Source organism: Myotis myotis, unplaced genomic scaffold (genome assembly GCF_014108235.1).
Source record: "Myotis myotis isolate mMyoMyo1 unplaced genomic scaffold, mMyoMyo1.p scaffold_m19_p_1, whole genome shotgun sequence".
NCBI lineage: Eukaryota > Metazoa > Chordata > Mammalia > Chiroptera > Vespertilionidae > Myotis > Myotis myotis.
Window position 1 is genome coordinate 209,089,425 of NW_023416313.1, and position 20,937 is coordinate 209,110,361.

The 20,937-nt window shown below is 39.1% G+C and overlaps 1 protein-coding gene across 2 annotated transcripts in view; it reads right to left on the reverse strand.

The window, feature by feature from the left end:
- Positions 1-289: 289 nt before the first annotated feature.
- The window catches only part of GTF2A1 (general transcription factor IIA subunit 1), a 49,547-nt gene continuing 28,899 nt past the window's right edge, over positions 290-20,937 (reverse strand). For both annotated transcript variants that reach the window (XM_036314536.1, XM_036314540.1), the window contains exons 6-9: positions 18,079-18,212; positions 14,651-14,971; positions 10,881-10,970; positions 290-4,530 (exon numbers count right to left, since the gene is read on the reverse strand). In XM_036314536.1, the coding sequence (XP_036170429.1) occupies positions 4,423-4,530; positions 10,881-10,970; positions 14,651-14,971; positions 18,079-18,212 (653 nt within the window). In that variant the 3' untranslated portion in view covers positions 290-4,422. The remainder of the gene's footprint in view (positions 4,531-10,880; positions 10,971-14,650; positions 14,972-18,078; positions 18,213-20,937) is intronic.

Sequence of the window (20,937 nt, forward strand, 5' to 3'; positions counted from 1 at the left end):
TCAATTTTAGTAACAATTTGTTGGTATGGATTTAGCCCAATTTAAATTCCTGTGTGCTGGGAAATACAACTATCTTTTTCAAAGCTACTAGAATTTGTAGTTCAGTTTAATAATTCAGAATGATATCCCATCCTACTTAATTTTAAAGGTATAGAACATAATGATACCCTCTTTAGATAAATGGAATTTAACTTTCATTAACAATGTAAAGCGTTTTCCTTTCTAAACTGTATAATTTTTATTCAGTTATCTATATAATGTTATGCACTAGTAAGCAAAGCAAGCAACATTACTTTAAATAACATCTTTAATTAAAGTTTTGCAAAGGTAAAATATTAAACTTAAAATAGGTCTTAGTACATCAAAATACTAAGTTCTCTAATTGTATTCCAAGATGTTCTTTAAAACATAATATCCCGTATATCACAGAAGAGCAACCTTGATCTGCAATTGTACAGATGAATTATACAAACATAATAAATATATTTACGCCCTTACACATAACAGTATGTACAACAGCAGTTGACAACAGTAGCTCAGAACAGCAAAAAGGATTAGTCCCTCCCCCAAATTGTAGCCCTGACGCATACTGGATTGATTTAAGGAACCTTGACAGAAATAGTTATTAACTAGGTAAATAGTAACTTACTAATAGTTAGTAGTTACTTAACAACGCAATGAGTTCTTCCTTTAAAAAAGGAAAAAAGTTTTCTTTTGTTCCTCAAAATAAACAAAAATATTAAGTTTGTGTGTTCTTCCTTAAACTATAAAAAATGACAAAAAAATAGACTAAGGCAGGCTTAACAGGGGAATATAAACTTCAGAATAATTTCCATAGCATAATAGATTAAAATGCAAAACTATTTAACATAAACTCATGAGGACCTATATAAAAGCAACTATTTTTTAAGCAATGAATTCAAAATCTGAATAGCTGATTCAGACAGGTGGAAGACAGACAAATGAAATAAAATGAAAATGTACAAAGATGGATCAATAAAATATTACATTGCACAAAATCTCAAAAAAGTTCAAGATGAAATAATCTGAAAAAAATAGGAATTTTCTAAGTGGAAGAAAATGTTAAGTTGTAAGGGGAGCTCCCGAGAGGAAATTATTTGTTTTCCTACACAAGGCATATTTACCTTCTGAAAAGAATGGTGACATTATTGCTATAAGATAATCAAAAATTAGTCTTAGAGGAGACAACCCTTTTCATTCCTCCATAAAAAGCAGAAAAAATAAGAAAACCAAATCCTTGATTTTCACTATAGCAAAAGAAAATCTTTATACAAAAGCTATTATATTTTTATGTTCTTGATGTCTAAAACCAGAATCTATTAGAATATGCTCTTTAAAAACACATTTTAATTACTATACACACTTCTCAAATCTTGATGTATTCCTAGAATAACATCAAGGTGGCTTTGATTTTAAGAGAGGCAATATAAATGTGGTATTATGATGGCATTTAATTAACAGAAATGTGAACATTTAAAAAAATATAAAAGCCCAATATAAAGATCCCCCTCATATAACAGACATTTTACTCTAGAAACTAATTGCACATTAAAGAGTTGTTTTAGCAAAATGTGGCTCTCCACAGAAATTAACTGTGCTATCAGGCATGCATGTGGTCTGATTATCCCAGTGACCACCAAAAAAAGAGTACTTATATTGAAAGGCACACATTTCCACACTTTATCAAGTAATTTTGTGAAAATTTTCCTTCCCAATGTTGATTAATGTTAATCTTGTTTTAATAAAAGGTGCCATCACCTTCAGTGCAAATCTAAACAATTCCTCTTCTGAAAGCTTTATCTGTTTTCATAAAACCAAGTCTGAACAATTTTCCCTCTTTGAATAAACATTTTCATTTTAAAATTCTGAAGTGGGAATCCTTGCCTTTTCAAAGGAATGACATTTTTATAGAACTTAATGAAATGATTTGTTAAATACAATGTTAAAAGCATGATTAAGAATTCAAGTACAATAAAAGATAAGCAAGTGGCATTCTTATAGCAAGCCACTATAATAAAACTAAAACATGCTATTTGATTAAAAAGAAACACAATGCAGTAATACATAAGAGCACAATTTGGTATGCAGTGTTGTTGGACTGGCTTTCAGGATTTTCACAGGTAAAAAAAAAATCATTTGCCAAGTGTGCCATAATTAATATGCAATACACAGGTGCAACTACAAACAGTTAATTCCTGCTTCAAAATAACCCGAGTGAATCACTCTGAAAGCAGTGGTTTTTCATGTTTGAAAATAACATTATAAAAACAGGCCAGTATCCAATTCTACTATGAATATCGAATGCTTGCCTACATAGAGGGCCTAAAACATGAGCTGAATATCATATAATAATACAAGGTTCAGTAGCATAATAACTACTAGATAGCCAAAAGGTTTCGATCAACACTGCAGCACTGCTAAACTTTCATAGGTAGTTCAGGTCATTGACTCTTCATTGGGTAAATATCAACCTACTATCAACTATACTGAAAGACAACTGAACAACAGGACTTCTGTGATTCCACCCCCTCCCTTCTCTTCTCTCAATCTCAATAAAACAAACAAACCTATGTGTGCTTTGAGAGTAATGGGGTAAACAAATCTCCCCTCCAAAAAACTAAATTAACATAGCAAAAATAAAAACCGTATTACCAGTTATGGCATCTAATAAACCTAACTACTAGCATGCCAGAAACCACCATTTATATATCAAAGTTCAGAACATAAGTTAAAGGGACCAAGCTGGTATGTGGGGTGGGAAGTAGGCAGAAAAAAAAAAAGAAAAGATTAGCCTTTTTGAGCATTTTAAAGATTTGTGTTAAAAAAAAGAAAAAGCAATATATAATAAGCTCACAGTTTTTCTTTGCAATGTACTTTAAAGTGTTTCTATTTTACTTCTGGAAACACAAAGGCAAATAAAAGATAAAAATGGAAGACTTTTAAAAAATCAATATACAAAAGTAACTTACACACATTTGAATTCTGTCCAGATAAACCATGAAAAGAATTAGCTGTAAGAACCAAGGTGAAGACAAGTGTTCCTACAGTTCTCCCAGGCAACTAGTGCACACTGAACACAGCACTGCCATATTGTATTTTAGAGCCCCTTACAGAATTAGAGCTATGCATTCTTAATATACATATTAAGTTTCTATTATTTTCAATATAAGTCAAATTTATATGCTTTCTTCCCGGTGTGCAAACTAAAGCCCATGTATTTTAATATTATCAATGGCCTGGAAGGGCCACCAAATCAAAGAGGTAAATATGTACTTAGTGGCCCACCCCCTTTTACCCCAAAACTGCCCCTCAAATTACAAAGTTAAATTTTAAAAAATCTGTTCAATTAAAATAATAGTTTTATAATTCTTTACTAGTAAAGACAAGAAACTTTTATAATTATTAAATTGTTTAATAAAAAGCCAGGTCCTCACCACCTGCCCAACACTTCAGTCAATGCACTGAATGTTATCTGAATGTATGTTTAGCTTAAAGACTGAACACCCACATAAGCATGCACTTCAGCCCAACTGGAAAAAAATCTGTATTCTTGTGTATATAATTTCAGCTAAATGGTACCTTTGTGGAACAAAACCTTATTTCTAAGGAACCACTTTAGGGTTTCTTTTTAAGGTATGAGGCTAAAAGAAACAAACATTTTTGTAAGGAAATTGAAGTTGGCATTTTAATTCTGCTTAGACAAGACTCTAGTTTAATGAGTGTGAAAACCTAATTAAAATAAGTAGCCATTCCTGGGTCAAATTTTGTCTCCAAACTGTGGTCATTGATTACTTCCTTTAACTCTTAAACAGATGTTTCATAAAGCAGGGAAGGAAGAGGTATATATCACTGAGGGAGAAGAGCAAGTAAAAATATTTAAGACCTGTTATGGGAGTTCTAAATTGTTTCCTTACACAAGTCAATTAAAATTCAACACCATAATTCTTGCCCTCTTGTAAAAAGCGCACACGCAATTTTTACCAAATATAACCACATACAATAAGCAGTTTCATTTCAATCTATCAAAAGGGAAGTTTCTTTAGTTCATTCTAACAAGTATTTTCTGAACCCAAGGTGGAGGAAGGAATATAGACAAAGCTTTACATGCTAATTATCAGTGGCAGGTACCTGTATTTAAAATTGACAATTAGGGTTTTCCTACACAAAACCCCAATGCCCCCTTCCCCAACAACCCCTGGTGCTACAGTTCCATGGCTTGCCAGTTAGAAGTAGTGTCTATGTTGTCAAGGTCTCTTTGTTCCAGTAGCTTTGCTTCTACTGCACTTTGTCTGACATGCAGAAGTTAAGTTTTGGTTGGAGTATGTCCCAAGTTTCAAACTGTCACTTTAAATTTTTGTAAAGTTTCTTTCATTTTATTTATAAAAGAAAAGAACCAATTCTTCACCATTCTGCATCTCCAATGGCTTTGGAAAATATATAATCTCTTCCATTAAGATTCATAATGCCATCCTTGAGATGAAATTTCCATTTGTTTTTACTTCTGTGTATCTAAATAAACAAATAAAAAAGAATGTAAGAGATACAATCAACAGAGAAAACAAAAACAAAGCCCATTCACACACCAAAAAACCTTTGTCTTGTACATTACTGCATTTTCAAATTGTTTTTTTTTAACTGAGATATAATTGACATGTACCATTCTATTTATTTCAGGTGTACAACAAACATAATGATCCAATATTTTTAGAGAGAGAAATAATCACCACATTATGTCTATTTAACATTCATTACCCACAGTTACAACTTTTTTTTCTTGTGATGATAATTTTTAAAATATACTCTTAGCAACTTTCAAATATACATTACAGTAATATCAGCCATAAGCACTGTGCTGTACATTATATCCCTTGACTTACTTATTTTATAACTGGGAGTTTGTACCTTTTGACCACCTTCACCCAATCCCCCACCCCTCACTTCTGGCAATCATCATTCTGTCCTCTGTAACTATGAGTTCAGTTTGTTTTAAAAGATTGCACATATAAATGAGATTAACTGATATTTGTCCTTCTCTGTCTGACTGACTTCATTTAGCATGATGCCCCAAGGTCCATTCATGTTGTCACAAATGGCAAGATTTCATTCTTTTCTCTTCTTTTCTTTTCTTTTTTGAGGATATTTTTTCCATTGATTTTTAGAGACAGTGGAAGGGAGGGGGAGAGACAGAAAGAAACACTGATGTGTGAGAGAAACATCGATTGGTTGCCTCCCACACGCACCCATAGTGGGCTGGGGATTTAATCTGAAACAGAGGTATGTGCCCTTTACCAGCATCGAACCCATGACCCTTTGGTCTGCAGGTGAGTGCTCTAACCACTGAGTGAACTGGCAAGGGCAAGATTTCATTCTTTTTTATGGCTGAATATTATTCCACTAGAGGCCCAGTGCATGAAATTCATGCACGGGAAGGGTCCCACAGCCCGGCCTGTACCCTCTCCAATCCAGAACCCCTCTCGCAATCTGGGACCGCTGGCTCCTAACCGCTCATCTGCCTGCCTGCCTGCCTGATCGCCCCTAACAACTCTGCCTGCCTGCCTGATGCCCCTAACCTCTCTGCCTACCTGCCTGATCACCCCTAACCGCCTCTGCCTGCCTGCCTGATCACCCCTAAGCACCTCTGTCTGCCGGCCTTACCTCCCCTAACTGCTACTCTGCCAGCTGGATCACCCCTAACTGCTCCCCTGCCTGCCTGATCACCCTTAACTGCCTCTGCCTGCCAGCCTGATCGCCCGTAACTGCTCCCCTGCCTGCCTGATCACCCCCTAACTGCGTCTGCCTGCCAGCGTGATTGCCCCTAACTGCCCTCCACTGCCAGCCTGGTTGCCCCTAACTGCCCTACCCTGCCAGCCTGGTCGCCCCTAATGGCCTCTGCCTCAGCCCCTGCCACCATGACTTTGTCCAGAAGGATGTCCAGTCTAATTAGCATATTACCCCTTTTATTAGTATAGATAACACATATGCCCCTAAGAAGTTATATTACTTTACACGTTTTAAATTATACAGTACATATTCAACCTCTTTTACCGTGTTTTTTGTTTTTTTTCTACATGTATCTTATTGATTCTTTTCATGGAGACGAAGGGAAAGGGAGAGTTAGAAACATAGATGAGAGAGAAACATCAATCAGCTGCCTCCTGCACACCCTCAACTGGGGATATGCCAGCAACCAAGGTACATGCCCTTGACTGGAATCGAACCTGTGAGCCTTCAGTCTGCAGGCAGATGCTCTATCCACTGAGCCAAACCGATTAGGGCCCCCCACTTTTTTTTTTTTAGATTATCCATGTGTGTAGATATGGCATTAGTTCATTTTTCCATTGATTTTTAGAGAGTGGGAGAGAGAGGGATACAGAGAAACATCAATGTAAGAAACATCCCTTCAGTTGCCTTCCTTAGGAGCCCCAACCAGGGATCCAACTTGAAACCCAGGTATGTGCCAGGTATGTTCCCTGCCCTGGAATCGAACCTGCAACCTTTCCATGCACAGGACCACACTCATGCTCAACCAACCTATCCACTTCACCCCAGCTGTTATACAATTTCTGAAATTTTATTTCAATTAATTTTCGCAAAGTCTGTGGGTTAGGTAATATTCACATTTTGCTGATGAGAAAAAAAAAAACCAACCTCTTCGTTTTGAGACATTCTTCACTCATTACTGCGTTTTCCTGCCAGCCCCAGAAAGGCTCTTGACGGTGGTTTCACTGGGTATCCAGAGTCAGAAGCATTCTCCTCACCACCCTCACCACCACCTCCTCTGCACTGGCACTGAGGCTGCCCTGGAGGGCGCCAAGGCTAGGTAACGCGAGACAATGACAGGATTTGGACCACTGGAGCCACTGTACCCGCCTCTCCTCTCTCAGCCTTTCTCTGCCACACTGGAGAAGGCAGGGCCAGCGACTTCCGGCAGCACCAACTTCTGGATAGGCCAAGGTTTGCTGCGCTAACACTTCGGACACTGAAGTGCTGCAGTCTCTCCCTCTCTAGAGCCGCTGCCACCGCCGAGGTTATAGGGCTGCCCCGGAAGTCCTCCGTGCGCCTCCCATTAGCAGCAAACATGGCGGTGGACTCAGCGATGGAACTGCTATTTTTAGATACTTTTAAACACCCCAGCACTGAGGTAAGACTTTGCTTCTTGATTCTGACTCTGCTTCTCAACTGTGGGACACGTACAAAAAACCCTTAGGCATGCCTTGACTTTCCCTCCTGCCAGTGGCCTTAAATTCCACACATACACACCCCTTCCCCCCAGCTGGGTGTGGGCACCACATCTGCGGGAGAGCATCAGTGGCCAGGACATTTCTATGCATTAACTTAAGCTCCTGCGTCTTTGATTTGAGTTGGCTGTTCTGCTTGCATTGGTCCCTTGCCCCCTTATCCTCGTCAACTTTGAGCCTTGAAAATATCTTGGTTCTCAGGTTTAGCTCAGATGATGTTTAGGAGGGTCTCAGACTGCCTGTGTTTGAAAGCAGTTCCAGAGACCGAGCAGGTCACGATGGCTTCGTGATTCCTAAATCCGTCCTCCCAGGTCCTTTTTCTAACGAGAGTTAGGTTGCCCAGGTGTGCCACTCATTCAGTTTAGGATTCACCCATTAGGACATAACATATTTGCATGGAAAGGCTTTTGCGTGGAGGATACCTGCGAGGAGGGGAATCAGCGGTGAAAGGAACCAACAGCGGATTTGGAACCCCCAGACAAGGAACCTCGCTCATGAAGAAAGCCAAGCCTCCCACCCGCTCCGTGGCTCTGGCTGGTGCCGCCATCTTTGTGGCTATGGGCTCAGCCATCTGTCGTGGAGTGATGGCTAATTTGCATATTACCCTTGTATTAGTATAGATTATATATTATTATTGTCTTATATCAGTGGTCGGCAAACCGCGGCTTGCGAGCCACATGCAGCTCTTTGGCCCCTTGAGAGTGGCTCTTCCACAAAATACCACGTGTGGGCATGCACGTACAGTGCAATTGAAACTTCGTGGCCCATGAGCAGAAGTCGGTTTTCAGAAAGGAAATAGACGAAACAAGTATACAAAACGAGTATGGATGGGAGAGTTGGAAGGGGTCGACCTCAATGAACGTACCTCAATCAGACTGAGGACGTTTTTAGCATAGGCCAGGTTAGGAGTACCCTAATTAAGTTAATAACAATGTACCTACCTATATAGTTTAAGTTTAAAAAATTTGGCTCTCAAAAGAAATTTCAATCGTTCTACTGTTGATATTTGGCTCTGTTGACTAATGAGTTTGCCGACCACTGTCCTATATAAAAGCCTAATATGCTAAGTGTCTGGTCTTCCTGTCAGCCATTCAACCAATCAAAGTGTAATATACTAATGATATGCTAAGGCCGCTCAACTGCTCACTATGATGTGCACTGACCATCAGGGGGCAGACAGTTGACCGGTCGACCAGTCGCTATGATGTGCACTGACCACCAGGGAGCAGACACTCTGACTGGTAGGTTAGCTTACTATTGGGGTCCGGCTGAGACAGGGCCAGACATGCCCTGGAGCCCTCCCGCATTCCTCCCTGGGCCCCAATTGTGCACCGAGGGAGTCCCTCAGCCTGGCCTGCACCCTCTCACAATCTGGGATCCCTTGGGGGATGTTGGAGAGCCAGTTTCGGCCCGATCCCGCAAGCCAGGCCAAGGAACCCCACTGGTGCACAAATTCATGCACTGGGACTCGTGTGTGTGTGTGTGTGTGTGTGTGTGTGTGTGTGTGTGTGTGTGTGTATCTCATTATTTCTTTATCCATTCATCTATTGATGGACACTTACGTTGTTTCCATGGCTTGGATAAAATGTTGCAATGAGCCCAACCCCACATGACTCAGTGGTTGAGCATTGACCTATGAACCAGGAGATCATGGTTTGATTCCCATCAGGGAACATGCCCCAGTTGCAGCTTGATCCCCAGTGTGGGAGTGGGCAGGAGGCAGCTGATCAATGATTACTTCTCATCATTGATGTTTCTCTCTCTCTCTCTCTCTCTCTCTCTCTCTCTTTCTCTCTCTCCCTCCCTTCTTCTCTGAAATCAATTAAAAAATTGTATTTAAAAAAAAAATGTTGCAATGAGCATGGGTGTCATACATCTTTTCCAGTTAATGCTTTTGTTTCCTTTGAAAAAATACTCAGAAGTGGAATTGTAGGGTTATATGGTAGTTCTATTTTTAATTTTTTGAAGAGCATGCATACTGTTTACTATAGCGGCTATACCAACTTACATTTCCACCAACAGTGCACAAAGGTTCTCTTTTCTCCACATCCTTGCCAACATTTGTTACTTCCTTTTTTTTATAACAGCCATTCTAATAGGTAATGTTAATAGCTCACTGTGGTTTTGATTTGTATTTCCCTGATGATTAGTCATGTTGAGGACCTATTCAGTTAAGGATTGGCCATTCGTATACCTTCTTTGGAAAACTATCTATTCATATCTCCCCATTTTTAAACCAGACTGTATTTTTGCTATTGAGTTGTATGAGTCCTTTATGCATTTTGGATATTAATTCCTTATCAGATATGTGATTTGCAAATATTTTCTCCCTTTCAGTAGGCTGTCTTTTCATTTTATTGATTGTTTCCTCTGCTGTGCAGCAGCTTTTTAGTTTGATGTAGTCCCACTTGATTAGTTTTGCTTTTATTGTCAAATAAAAAACCAAACTGATGTTAAGGAGCTTACCATCTAGGAATTTTTAGCAGTTTCAGGTCTTAATCAAGTCTTTCATTCATTTTAAGTTGATTTTTGTATATGGTGTGATAGTGGTAGGTTTTCCCAATACCATTTATTAAAGAGATTGGCGTTTACCCATTTTATATTCTTGGGTATTTTGTCCTAACAAATATGCATGGGTTTATTTCTGCTCTCTCTTTTCTGTTCCATTTATCTATGTGTCTGTTTTTATGCCAATACCATACTGTTTTGATTACTATAGCTGTGTAATACAGTTTGAATTCAGGGAGCATGATGACTGAAGCTTTGTTGTTCTTTCTCAAATTTACTTTGGTTGAAGGGTCTTTTGTGGTTCATACCAATTTTAGGTTTGTCTGTTCTGTATCTGGGAAAATGTCATTGGATCTATAGATTGGTAGTATGGATATTTTAATAATTAAGTTATAAATGCAATATAATTTATAGACATAAATTTAATTACTGTAGTCAGAAAACAAGTTTTATTCCAAATTAAGTGTTTAATAACAAAAATCTCAACAATAATGCCAATAACTATAACAGAAATACTTGGAAAGTAGCACCCTTTCTAAGAATTAAATAAATAAGGATCAAGCGCCAATTCTCACAGAACCTAATTTAAAAATTCCTTAATGATAACCAAAATTCATAAGCAGAGTTAAATAACTTTTAAAGTAATTTTCAGTAAGAAGGTATATGTTTATTAGTTATTAGTCTTATTACCCTAGTTCCTTCCTTAGTAATAAAAAAAAGTTGCAGAGATTTAATTAAAACCTTTTAGTTTTGAGGTAATTTAGACTAAATAAAAAAATAAAATTATCCCACTGAGCTATTGTTCATGTTAAAGAACAATTCAAAAGTAGTTCTGTTTACTTTGTTAACAAGTTGGAATTTAACAACTCTCTCCAAGATTTCATTCCTAACTTATTTTTAAAATATAAAGCTACACAAATTAATTTCTCAGTGTATTAATTTCTCAGTCTATTTTCTACTAAACTATAACAATGCTTTCATTCATTCACATTGTTTATACTGAACATAAAAGGCATCAATCAGCACCCAAATATTTGAACAAGGCAGAAAGGATCGTTTAGTGAAGTAATCACAACAGAAAAAATGTCAGAAATCTGATGATAAAATCCTTACCTTATCATACTGGCATACAACCACATTTTCGGTATCAAAGAGTTCCTGTCCTTCTTCATCACTCACATCATCTTCACTATTAAGGGGCTCCTACAAATAAAAAGTTTATTTTTTCATACTTCATGCATTATTAGCAAAGGGCCCTTTATCGTCAATGAAAATAAACACTATGACCTTGATGTTCTTTGAGAATTAAGGGCCTGACAGACACGTATGTATACCACTAACATATTGTTAATTGGCTGTGTTGACTTAACCAATGCTACTAAAATTCCAGCAAGAAATTAAATACAATAATTAAAATAGTTAAGCTATAACTTACTAGTATAATCTAAAATGATTTATTTTCTTTATTCTTTCAAAATAATTCAAGAAGATAATTCTCTGTAATAGCTGTTTAATATGTCTAGACATGGCCTGGATGCATTGGTTCAGTGGTGGAGCATCAACCTATGAACCAGGAGGTCACGGTTCAATTCCCCAGTCAGGGCACATGCCCAATTTTCAGGCTCGATCCCCAGTGTGGGACGTGCAGAAGGCAACCGATCAATGATTCTCTCTCATCATTGATGTATCTATCTCTCTCTCCCTCTCCCTTCTTCTCAGAAATAAAAATACTTAAAAAAAAAAAATATGTCTAGACATGGATCTTCTTTCTTAGGTTTAAAAAGAGAAAAAAATGGTGAAATTGCAGGGGAAAAGTACTATAAAATAGGCTAGCAGTCTGGTTTGTCTTAACATTAGGGACTAGGATTCTAAACACAAATAAGCATATCTACCATTGTGACCTCGAAGGCTTAGAGTATAATTAATTAAACCATTAGATTTAAAGTGAGTGTGTGTGTGTGGGGGGGGGGGGGGGGGTGGAGGAGACTAGACTCAAACAAAAAGAATTAAAGACCAAGAAGATCATAAATACAATGACTAACTATGTTAAACTTGACCTCAGTTGTGGCAGAAGATAAAAGATACAACTCAGATTTCTAATTAATGGAGAAAGAAAATAGTAACAAAAGTATGAGAACAGAAAATTACAGATTGTGTCATTCATGATTATACTTGCAAAAGTCCTGAACAAAGGGAATTTAGCAATTCATAAAAAGGGTCATATGTAATGATCAAGTTGTATTATCCCAGGAACACAAAATAGAAAAACAATTAATGAATGCAATTCATCAAAAATAACAGATTATGAATAAGAAGTCATATGACTACCTATAATGAAATTCATCAATCATTATAGTTTAGAAAACAAATCAAAGCTCTTAGCTAATCTGAACAGAAGGGAACTTCCTTAACCTAATAAAGGATATCCACAAAAAGCCTATCTAGAATAAAAAAAGCGTAACATGCTAATTAAATTAGACCAGACAGCTGAACGACCTTCTGGGTGTCATTCCGGACATCCTTCCAGACAAAGCTGTGGCAGCTGGGGCCAAGGCAGAGACGGTTAGGGGAAATCAGGCAGATTTCCTGATGCTGGGCAGACAGGCAAGTAGTTAGGAGCCAGCGGTCCTGGGTTGCAAGAGGGATGTCCGACTGAAGTGGCAGTCGGAATCTCCTGAGGGGTCCTGGATTGCAAGAGGGTGCAGGCCAGGCTCAGGGACACTCCCCTCCCTGCATGAATTTTGCGCACCGGGCCTCTAGTAGTAAATATAATTAATAGTGAACTATAAAAAGGATTCCTTTTAAGATTAAGATAAGGGTGCCTGCCATCACCAATTGTAATAAGTATCATTCTGGAGGGTTCAGCCAACAAGGCAAGAAAAAATACATCATTTTTCATATTTGATTTGACTGTATACAAAGAACACATAAAAGAATTGAAAAGGCTACACCTCATCAGAAATCAAGATAATGCAAATTAAAACCAAAATGAAACAGCATTTTCTACCTACCAGACTAGCAAAAGAAGTCTGACAATAGTAAGTATGGTGAAGATGTGTAGACATATGCAACATCATACAATAAATGGCAGGAGTATTCTTAGTACAACAGCTGGCATTTTATTGTAAAGTTGAAGATGTGCATGCCTTAGGATTCAGCAATTCAGAAAAACTCTTGCATATGTGTCTCCAGATGACACAAACTAAAATATTTTACAACAGTAAACAAGTAGATACAAGTCATCACATTAAAAATAAAAGAGCCCTAGCCAGTTTGGCTCGTTGGATAGAGCATCTGCCTGCGAACTGAAAGGTCCCAGGTTCAATTCCGGTCAAGGGCACATGCCTGGGTTGTGGGCTCGATCCCCAGTGGGGGACTTGCAGGAGGCAGCCAATCCATGATTCTCTCTCATCATGGATGTTTCTATCTCTCTCTCTCCCTCTTCCTTCCTCTCTGAAATCAATAAAAATATTTTAAAAAATTAAAATTAAAAAAAGTATGGTATCTTCAACAGTGAAAATAATTACAGGTATGAATGAGTATGCAAAATTAAACAATATGCTCTTTAGGAATATAAATGCATATGGTAAAATATAAGGAAAGTTAATGATAAACACAAAATTCATGAGCATGGTTACTCGGATGGCAAAAAGAAGAGGATTAGGGATTTTAAGTACAGTGGGGCCTTGACTTACGAGTTTAATTCGTTCCGTGACGGAGCTCGTAACTCAAATTACTCATATGTCAAATCTTTTTTTTTTTTAAATATATTTTATTGATTTTTTACAGATAAGAAGGGAGAGGGATAGAGAGTTAGAAACATCAATGAGAGAAATCGATCAGCTGCCTCCTGCACGCCCCCCACGGGGGATGTGCCCGCAACGAACGAGTGAGACACGTGATGCTGGGCTGATGTTGTGGAATTCACTGTGACATTCGCTGCGCCAACTAGCGGTGGGGTATCTGAAGCTGGCTCGTAACCCGAATTTTAGCTCGCAGCTCAAAGCAAAAAATCGGCCGAGAGACAGCTCGTATCTTGAAAAACTCGTTAGTCGGGACACTCGTAAGTCAAGGCCCCACTGTAATGGAATTTTTTTTAACTGAATGTGGACACTGATATTTATATTTTAAAATATTTTTAAATCATTTGTATATATTCAATACTCAATAAAAATAGTATTTAAAAGAATATTAGTTAGTTTAGAAGAACGCTGTACTGAGATAAGCAAGACAATTACATCTGAGGCTGCAGAGGGAAATTAACAATTAAAATTGTGGTAAGACAAACATCTTGAACAAAACTAAGCTACAACACAGAAAAACAAGGATTTATATGCTTCTAATGTATAAGTAAAAGATAAATAAGAAAGGATGTTCAACTGAGGATAGACACTAAGAATAGAAGGTTACCGAAGGAAATGTTATGGGATATGGACGAAAAGGAGGTTCTGAAAAATATCTGCCACATTTAGCTTTTTTCTCAAGTTTCCTTTTTTTCCCATAATTTGCTGTCTCTTTAATTACTGAAATAAGAGATTAACCACACCTATCTGTTCTACCAATGTCTTTATATGTAAGCCTAATCATGAATGCATAAACCAAAAATATTAAAATTACTTGCAGTCTCCATCACCTTTATAAATAAAACTTACTTTGGTATACATTCATTTTTATTAACAGCTATATGAACAATATTTTATAAAGATAAATGCAACCAGAATATAAAAATCTTAAGTTATAACAATCTAACTATATTTAAAATCCTATGTTGTAATGCAGTCTAACAGCCTCTGAAAAAATAGGGTATAACTCAAGTTTGGCACCACGTAAAAGAAGAAATGGTTGCATAGCTTCTAATTTCAAGTCTTTTACTAGAAACTTACCTCTTCTACCTGCCCATCTTCAGCTCCATCTTTCTCTTTGTCTTCCTCCTCATCGTCATCATAGTCTTCTTCCTCATCTTCATCTTCATCAGATGATGTATCCCCAGTTCCATCAACTTGCAATACCAATGGAGCTTGTTGTTGAGCAGGTTGGGCCTGTGGTTGCTGTTGGCCAGTTGCAGTTATCTGTGCTGGTGCTGGTGTAGGTGCCGCCACTGTTGTAGGTATAACTTGAGTCTTATTTCCTGTAAATAAGATTTGCTGAGGCTGGATGATGACACCTGTCTGTGGTGAAATCCCTCCAGGAAGAGGGGCCAAAACCTAAGGAAAAGAAAACCAAATGTTAGGAACTAATTAAAAGGATCAAGGAGCTCAGTTTCATTACTTGGTATACAAATGCTTAAGAAACACCAAAAATGGCCATATCTCATAAATAGTTAAAACTAGAAAGCACAAAGAAATATTTCACTAGTGTGCTGATCCACTAATTTTCCATTTTACAATTCAAATTTCTTAGGAAAAAATATTTTCTGCAGATAACTACTTCACTTGTCACGCATTTTTATGCCAGATTCCAGGCCAAGAGTTACACAAGTTAGTTTATTTGCTTGATGTAGGGAGAGGTTTAGTAACTTTCGAAGCCTGTAGTCACCAAAAGGCAAAAAGTGAACCTAGGTTTCTACTTCTCTCTTAATTTATTATGATGCTACACTGCCTCTCTATGAAGAACCCTGCACTGAAAATATGAACTTCTGAGTTCAAGTTTTATATAAGATCACAGATATAGATGTAGCAGAGGCAAGCTGTTTAATTTCTCTTGGCTTTACAGTAGGTCCTCGGGTTATGTTGGAGATCCATTCTTACTGCGCGACGTAAAGTCTTAAGTCAGAACCCACTACATAAGCACCTACGTCTCTCACATGGAGCACATACACAGCAGTAATTAAGTGAAACAGTAAAAAAAATTTAAAAGAAAGATAACAATTCCTGACCTTTACTTGTGGTAAATAAATAATAAAAAACATAAAGTACATATGTACATACGTCGAAATGACGAAACTTTTTTTTTTTAATAAATACTGTAAATGGGAGATAGCGATATAACCAAAAAACGATGTACGTTGAGTCCGAAGTAACCCAAGGACTGCCTGTAGTCACCTTACTATTAGACTAGGATCAGTATAACACTGGCTATAAATTATAAAGACCTGGTAGCTTAAAAAATACTGATATGCAGGCTCCATGCCTAATATTTAACTAGAGGCCTGGTGCACGATATTCGTGCACTGGGCGGGGGGGGGGGGGGGGTGTGACCCTCAGCCCAGCCTGCACCCTCTCACAGGTCTGGGAACCCTTGGGGGATGTCCAGGGGGAGTGGGCCTAAGCCAGCAGGCGGACATCCCCCAAGGAGTCCTTAGTGCTGCCACAGTGGTGGGAGAGGCTCCCACCACCGCCGCTGCACCCACCAGCCATGAGCCCAAGTTCTGGCTGAGCGGCGCTCCCCCATAACAACCCGTTGTTCCTCCATTCAGTCAATTTGCAGATTAGGGTTTTATTATGTAATATAGGAGTGAGATAAAATCTTTTCATCTTAAAGTTACTAATCATGTATCAACAGCTGATAACTACCAGATCAGACGATTTCTAAAGTTCCTTTCAACTTCTGCATTCTAAGATTCTAAAATAAACCACAACTTTAAAAGAACATATTAATAGCCCTAGCTGGTTTGGATCAGTGGATAGAGCATTGGCCTGCAGGCTGAAGGGTCCCAGATTTGATTCTGGTCAAGGGCACATGCCCGGGTTGCAGGTTCGGTCCCCAGTGTGGGGCACGCAGGAGGCAGCCGGTCCACGATTCTCTCTCATTATTGATATATCTCTCTCTACCCCCCCTCCCTCTCCCTTCCTCTCTGAAATAAAAATATTTTTAAAATAGAACACATTAACAAATATTAATTATATGTTACAATGAACACATTTATAACTAGAGTTAATAAATAGTAAGCAGATAATGTCTAGTGATAAATTAAAAGCACTGAAGGGCAACTACTTGCCATTAGGTTCAAGGAATGCAAAAATAATGAGATAGTATTTCCCTTACAAAGTTTACAGATTAGTTGTGCAACAGACAAAGAAATAACTGAAAAAGATAGAAGATGTAACAGAAGGATGATATGTTACGAGAACACCAGGCAGATTACTAAATTTGGCCTTGCAGTTGACGTTGATAGTTGACCTGGATCAACCCATGATTTTGTGCATTTGGGATTCTCAAAATAAATCCACTTTTCATCGTCCCTCACAATTCAATGCAAAAAAGACTTTCGTGCCGTTGAAGCAACATTTTACTGATGACTTTTCGTTTTCAATTTGTCTTTTGTTCAGTTGATGCGGCACCCATTTTCCTCCCTTTAAAATCTTTCCCATTGCTTGTAAATGATTAAAAATTGTTTGCTGAGCAACGTTTAATCTTTCGGCAAGTTGTTTTTGAGTTTGACACGCATCTTCATTCAATAATGCTTGTGATTGTTGGTCTTCAAACTTTTTTGATTGACCTGGACATTCTTTGTCTTTCACGTTGAAATCATCACTTTTAAAGTGTTTAAACCAGCGTTCACAAGTATCTTGAGATGGAGCATGCTCACCATAAGCTTCCCAAAGTATACAAAAACTTTCAGCAGCACTTTTCTTCAAAATACTAGTAAAGATATGAATTAAAACTTGCCGCAAATGCTCTTTTTTTGGTACAAAATTCAACATTTTTAAGCGTAAAAATATCTATGATGTTAACACCTTCAGAAAATTTGCCATATGAAGTTTTGAAGCTTGCTGTCAATACAACAAAATGGCATACACATCAAATCGCATATACATCAACACATGTGACTCCATCTATTGAAAAAAATTTGCATCATTAACCCGATACAGTGTTTTAAGTGAGAAAGTATGAAAGCCTGAACTAAGGAAACAACAAGAGTCTGAGAAAGCTAGTTTTAAACATATTAAGAAACTTTACATATGTTAAAACTGCAGTCTAAAAAGAAAGAACTTTTATAAATTGGTAGGATTTTGTGATACTCTGGATATCATGAATCAGGTTCATGCCTGCCTTGTTCATTCCTAAATCTCCAGTCCCTTGCAGAAATCCTATTTTATAGCTACACAGTATATGCTTGTTGAATGATGATGAATAACTAGCTTAGGAGGCTAGATAGAGAGTGGTGAATAGGGATAACATCAATTTAGTCTTAAACATACTGAATAAAACTAAGCTGTGAGTTATATAAGAATTTAGAATGACAGGGTGTATAATACTGCAGAAGAGTCTAAGAATTTGTGTAGATAAAGCTATGAAAAAAAGGGAAGGGAACCACCTACAGAATTCATACAGAAGAAGAAAAAAGAACCCATGCTGATCATTCTTTTACCTGTTGTATAACAGGAGCCTGTACTCCACCAGGCTGCATTTGTGGTATAACCTGTTGTTGTAGAACCACGGACTGCTGAGGCTGAAAAATATACTGAGCACCATTGGCTGCTCTGACCACTTGAAGAAGCTGGCCTAAAGCAAAAAGTATGTATTCCAAGTTATTGTCTCAAATAAATGAATTCATAGTGAATGTCTAACCACCAAAGGCTCTTGAAATTATCAAGTCAAACGACTAAGTTTTAAAGGCTGTCATCCAAACACAGTACACTATAATCCTTAACTACTGACTTCCATCCATGTTCAAATACATTGCTTAAAATGTTTTATTTTCCTTACTTACCACTCTTACAAAGCTGTCTTCCAACAAAATTCTAACAGCAGATTATGAGTTGATTAAAAGCTTACATTATCTTTGCTAACATGTTAGGAATCATGAGAGCAATATGTCATATCAGACATTTCAAGGCTGTTCATTTTTAAAGCTTTAATGAAATAAAAGTATAATAATTCATTAATATTTTGCACCAAAGCCCCATAGTATTTAGCTTCAAAAATGTTTAAAAATTGCCCTAACCGGTTTGGCTCAGTGGATAGAGCATTGGCCTACGGACTCAAGGGTCCCAGGTTCGATTCCGGTCAAAGGCATGTACCTTGGTTGCGGGCACATTCCCAGTAGGGAGTGTGCAGGAGGCAGCTGATCGATGTTTCTCTCTCATCGATGTTTCTGGCTCTCTATCCCTCTCCCTTCCTCTCTGTAAACAATCAATAAAATATATTAAAAAAATAAAAAATAAAAAAATAAAGTTTGCTGAACCAATTGTCATTGTCACAAAACATTAATAGCATGACTGGCTTATACATACAAAACTGAATCTTTCTTACATGATGTTTTAAATGACCCAGAATCCTGAATTAATTAAAAAGTGAACAATTGAAAAAAAAAAGTGAACAATTGTATTTTATTAAAATACTAGAGGCCCGGTGCACAAAAATTTGTGCACTTGAGGGGGAGGGGAGGGTCCCTCAGCCCGGCTTGTGCCCTCTCGCAGTCTGGGACCCCTTGGGAGATAACGACCTGCTGGCTTAGGCCTGATCCCGGGTGGCAGAGGGCAGGCCCAATCCCTAGGTGCAGCCCCTGGTTGGGCTCAGAGCAGGGCCGATTGGGGAGTTGGGGCACCGCCCCCTGTCATGCACAGAGCAGGGCAGATTGGGAGGTTGCGATGCCACCCTCAGTCATGCTCAGGGTAGGGCCGATTGAGGGGTTGGGGCACCGACCCCTGTCACACTCAAGGCAGAGTCGATGGGGAGGTTGTGGCGCCACCCCGTCAGGCACAGAGCAGGGCCGATCCGGGGGTTGGGGAGCTCTTCCCCCCATCACACACAGAGCAGGGCCCATCGGGGGTTGGGGAGCTCCCCCCTGTCACGCACAGAGTAGGGCCCATCAGGGGGTTGGGGAGCTCCCCCCTGTCACGCACAGAGTAGGGCCGATAGGGGAGTTGGCACACCGCCCCCTGTCACACACAGAACAGGGCGAATCAGGGGGTTGGGGCACTGCCCTCTATCACCCACAGAACAGGGCCGATCAGGGGGTTGGGGCGCCTTCACCTGTCACGAACAGAGCAGGGCCGATAGGGAGGTTGTGGCCCTGCCCCGTCACACACAGAGCTGCAGGGCAATCAGGAGGTTTGGGCGCTGCCGCCTGTCACACTGATCCCGGTGCCGGGAGGCCTCTCAGCTCCGCTGATCCCAGTACTGGGAGGCATATTACCCTTTTACTATATAGGATAGAGGCCTGGTGCACAGGTGGGGGCTAGCTGGTTTGCCCTGAAGGGTGTCCTGGATCAGGGTGGGGGTCCCCACTGGGGTGCCTGGCCAGTCTGGGTGAGGGGCTGAGGGCTGTTTTCAGGCTGGGACTGAAGCTCCCAACTGCTCCTTTTTTTCTTTTCTTTTTTTTTTCTTTTTTTTTTTTTATTCTGAGCCAGCTTTAGCTCTGAGGCTCCAGCTCTTAGGCCTCCGCTCCTGAAAGCAGGTATCTGGTTTGTTTCGGTTCTTGAAACTCTGTATCAACTCCAGCTCTGAGATCCCAGCCGGCTGAAAGCTGGTTTCTGGGGTTTTGTTTAGCATCTATATTTGTTAAAATGTTTGAAACTGCAGACTCAGAGGCCTGCAGCGGCCTGCGGGGAACGGTGGAGTCCTCCATCACTGAAGCAAGCAAGCCTCATGTTAGTTTCAAGCTGCCTGGCTGCCGGCCGCTATCTTGGCTGATAGTTAATTTGCATATTGCCCTGATTAGCCAATGGGAAGGGTAGCGGTCATACGCCAATTACCATGTTTCTCTTTTATTAGTGTAGACTAGAGGCCCAGTGCACGAATTCATGCACTAGTGAGGTCCCTCAGCCTGGTCAACAATCAGAGCAATAGAGGAGGAACCACGAGAGGTTGGCCAGTTGTGGGAGGATGGCTGTGGGAGTGCACTGACCATCAGGGAACAGCTCCTGCATTGAGTATCTGCCCCCTGGTGGTCAGTGCACATCATAGCTACAGGTCAACTGATTATTATTTGGTCGTAACGGTTACTTAGGATTTTATAAATATAGATATAGCAAGATAAGCCCCTAGTTCAGTGATTGCGAACCTTTTGAGCTCGGCGTGTCAGCATTTTGAAAAACCCTAACTTAACTCTGGTGTCATGTCACATATAGAAATTTTTTGATATTTGCAACCATAGTAAAACAAAGATTTATATTTTTGAGATTTATTTTATATATTTAAATGCCATTTAACACATTGTATGCAGGAAACGTATTTATACGTTTTACGTTGACTGGAGGTAGTAGAGCGCGGGACACGTATTAAT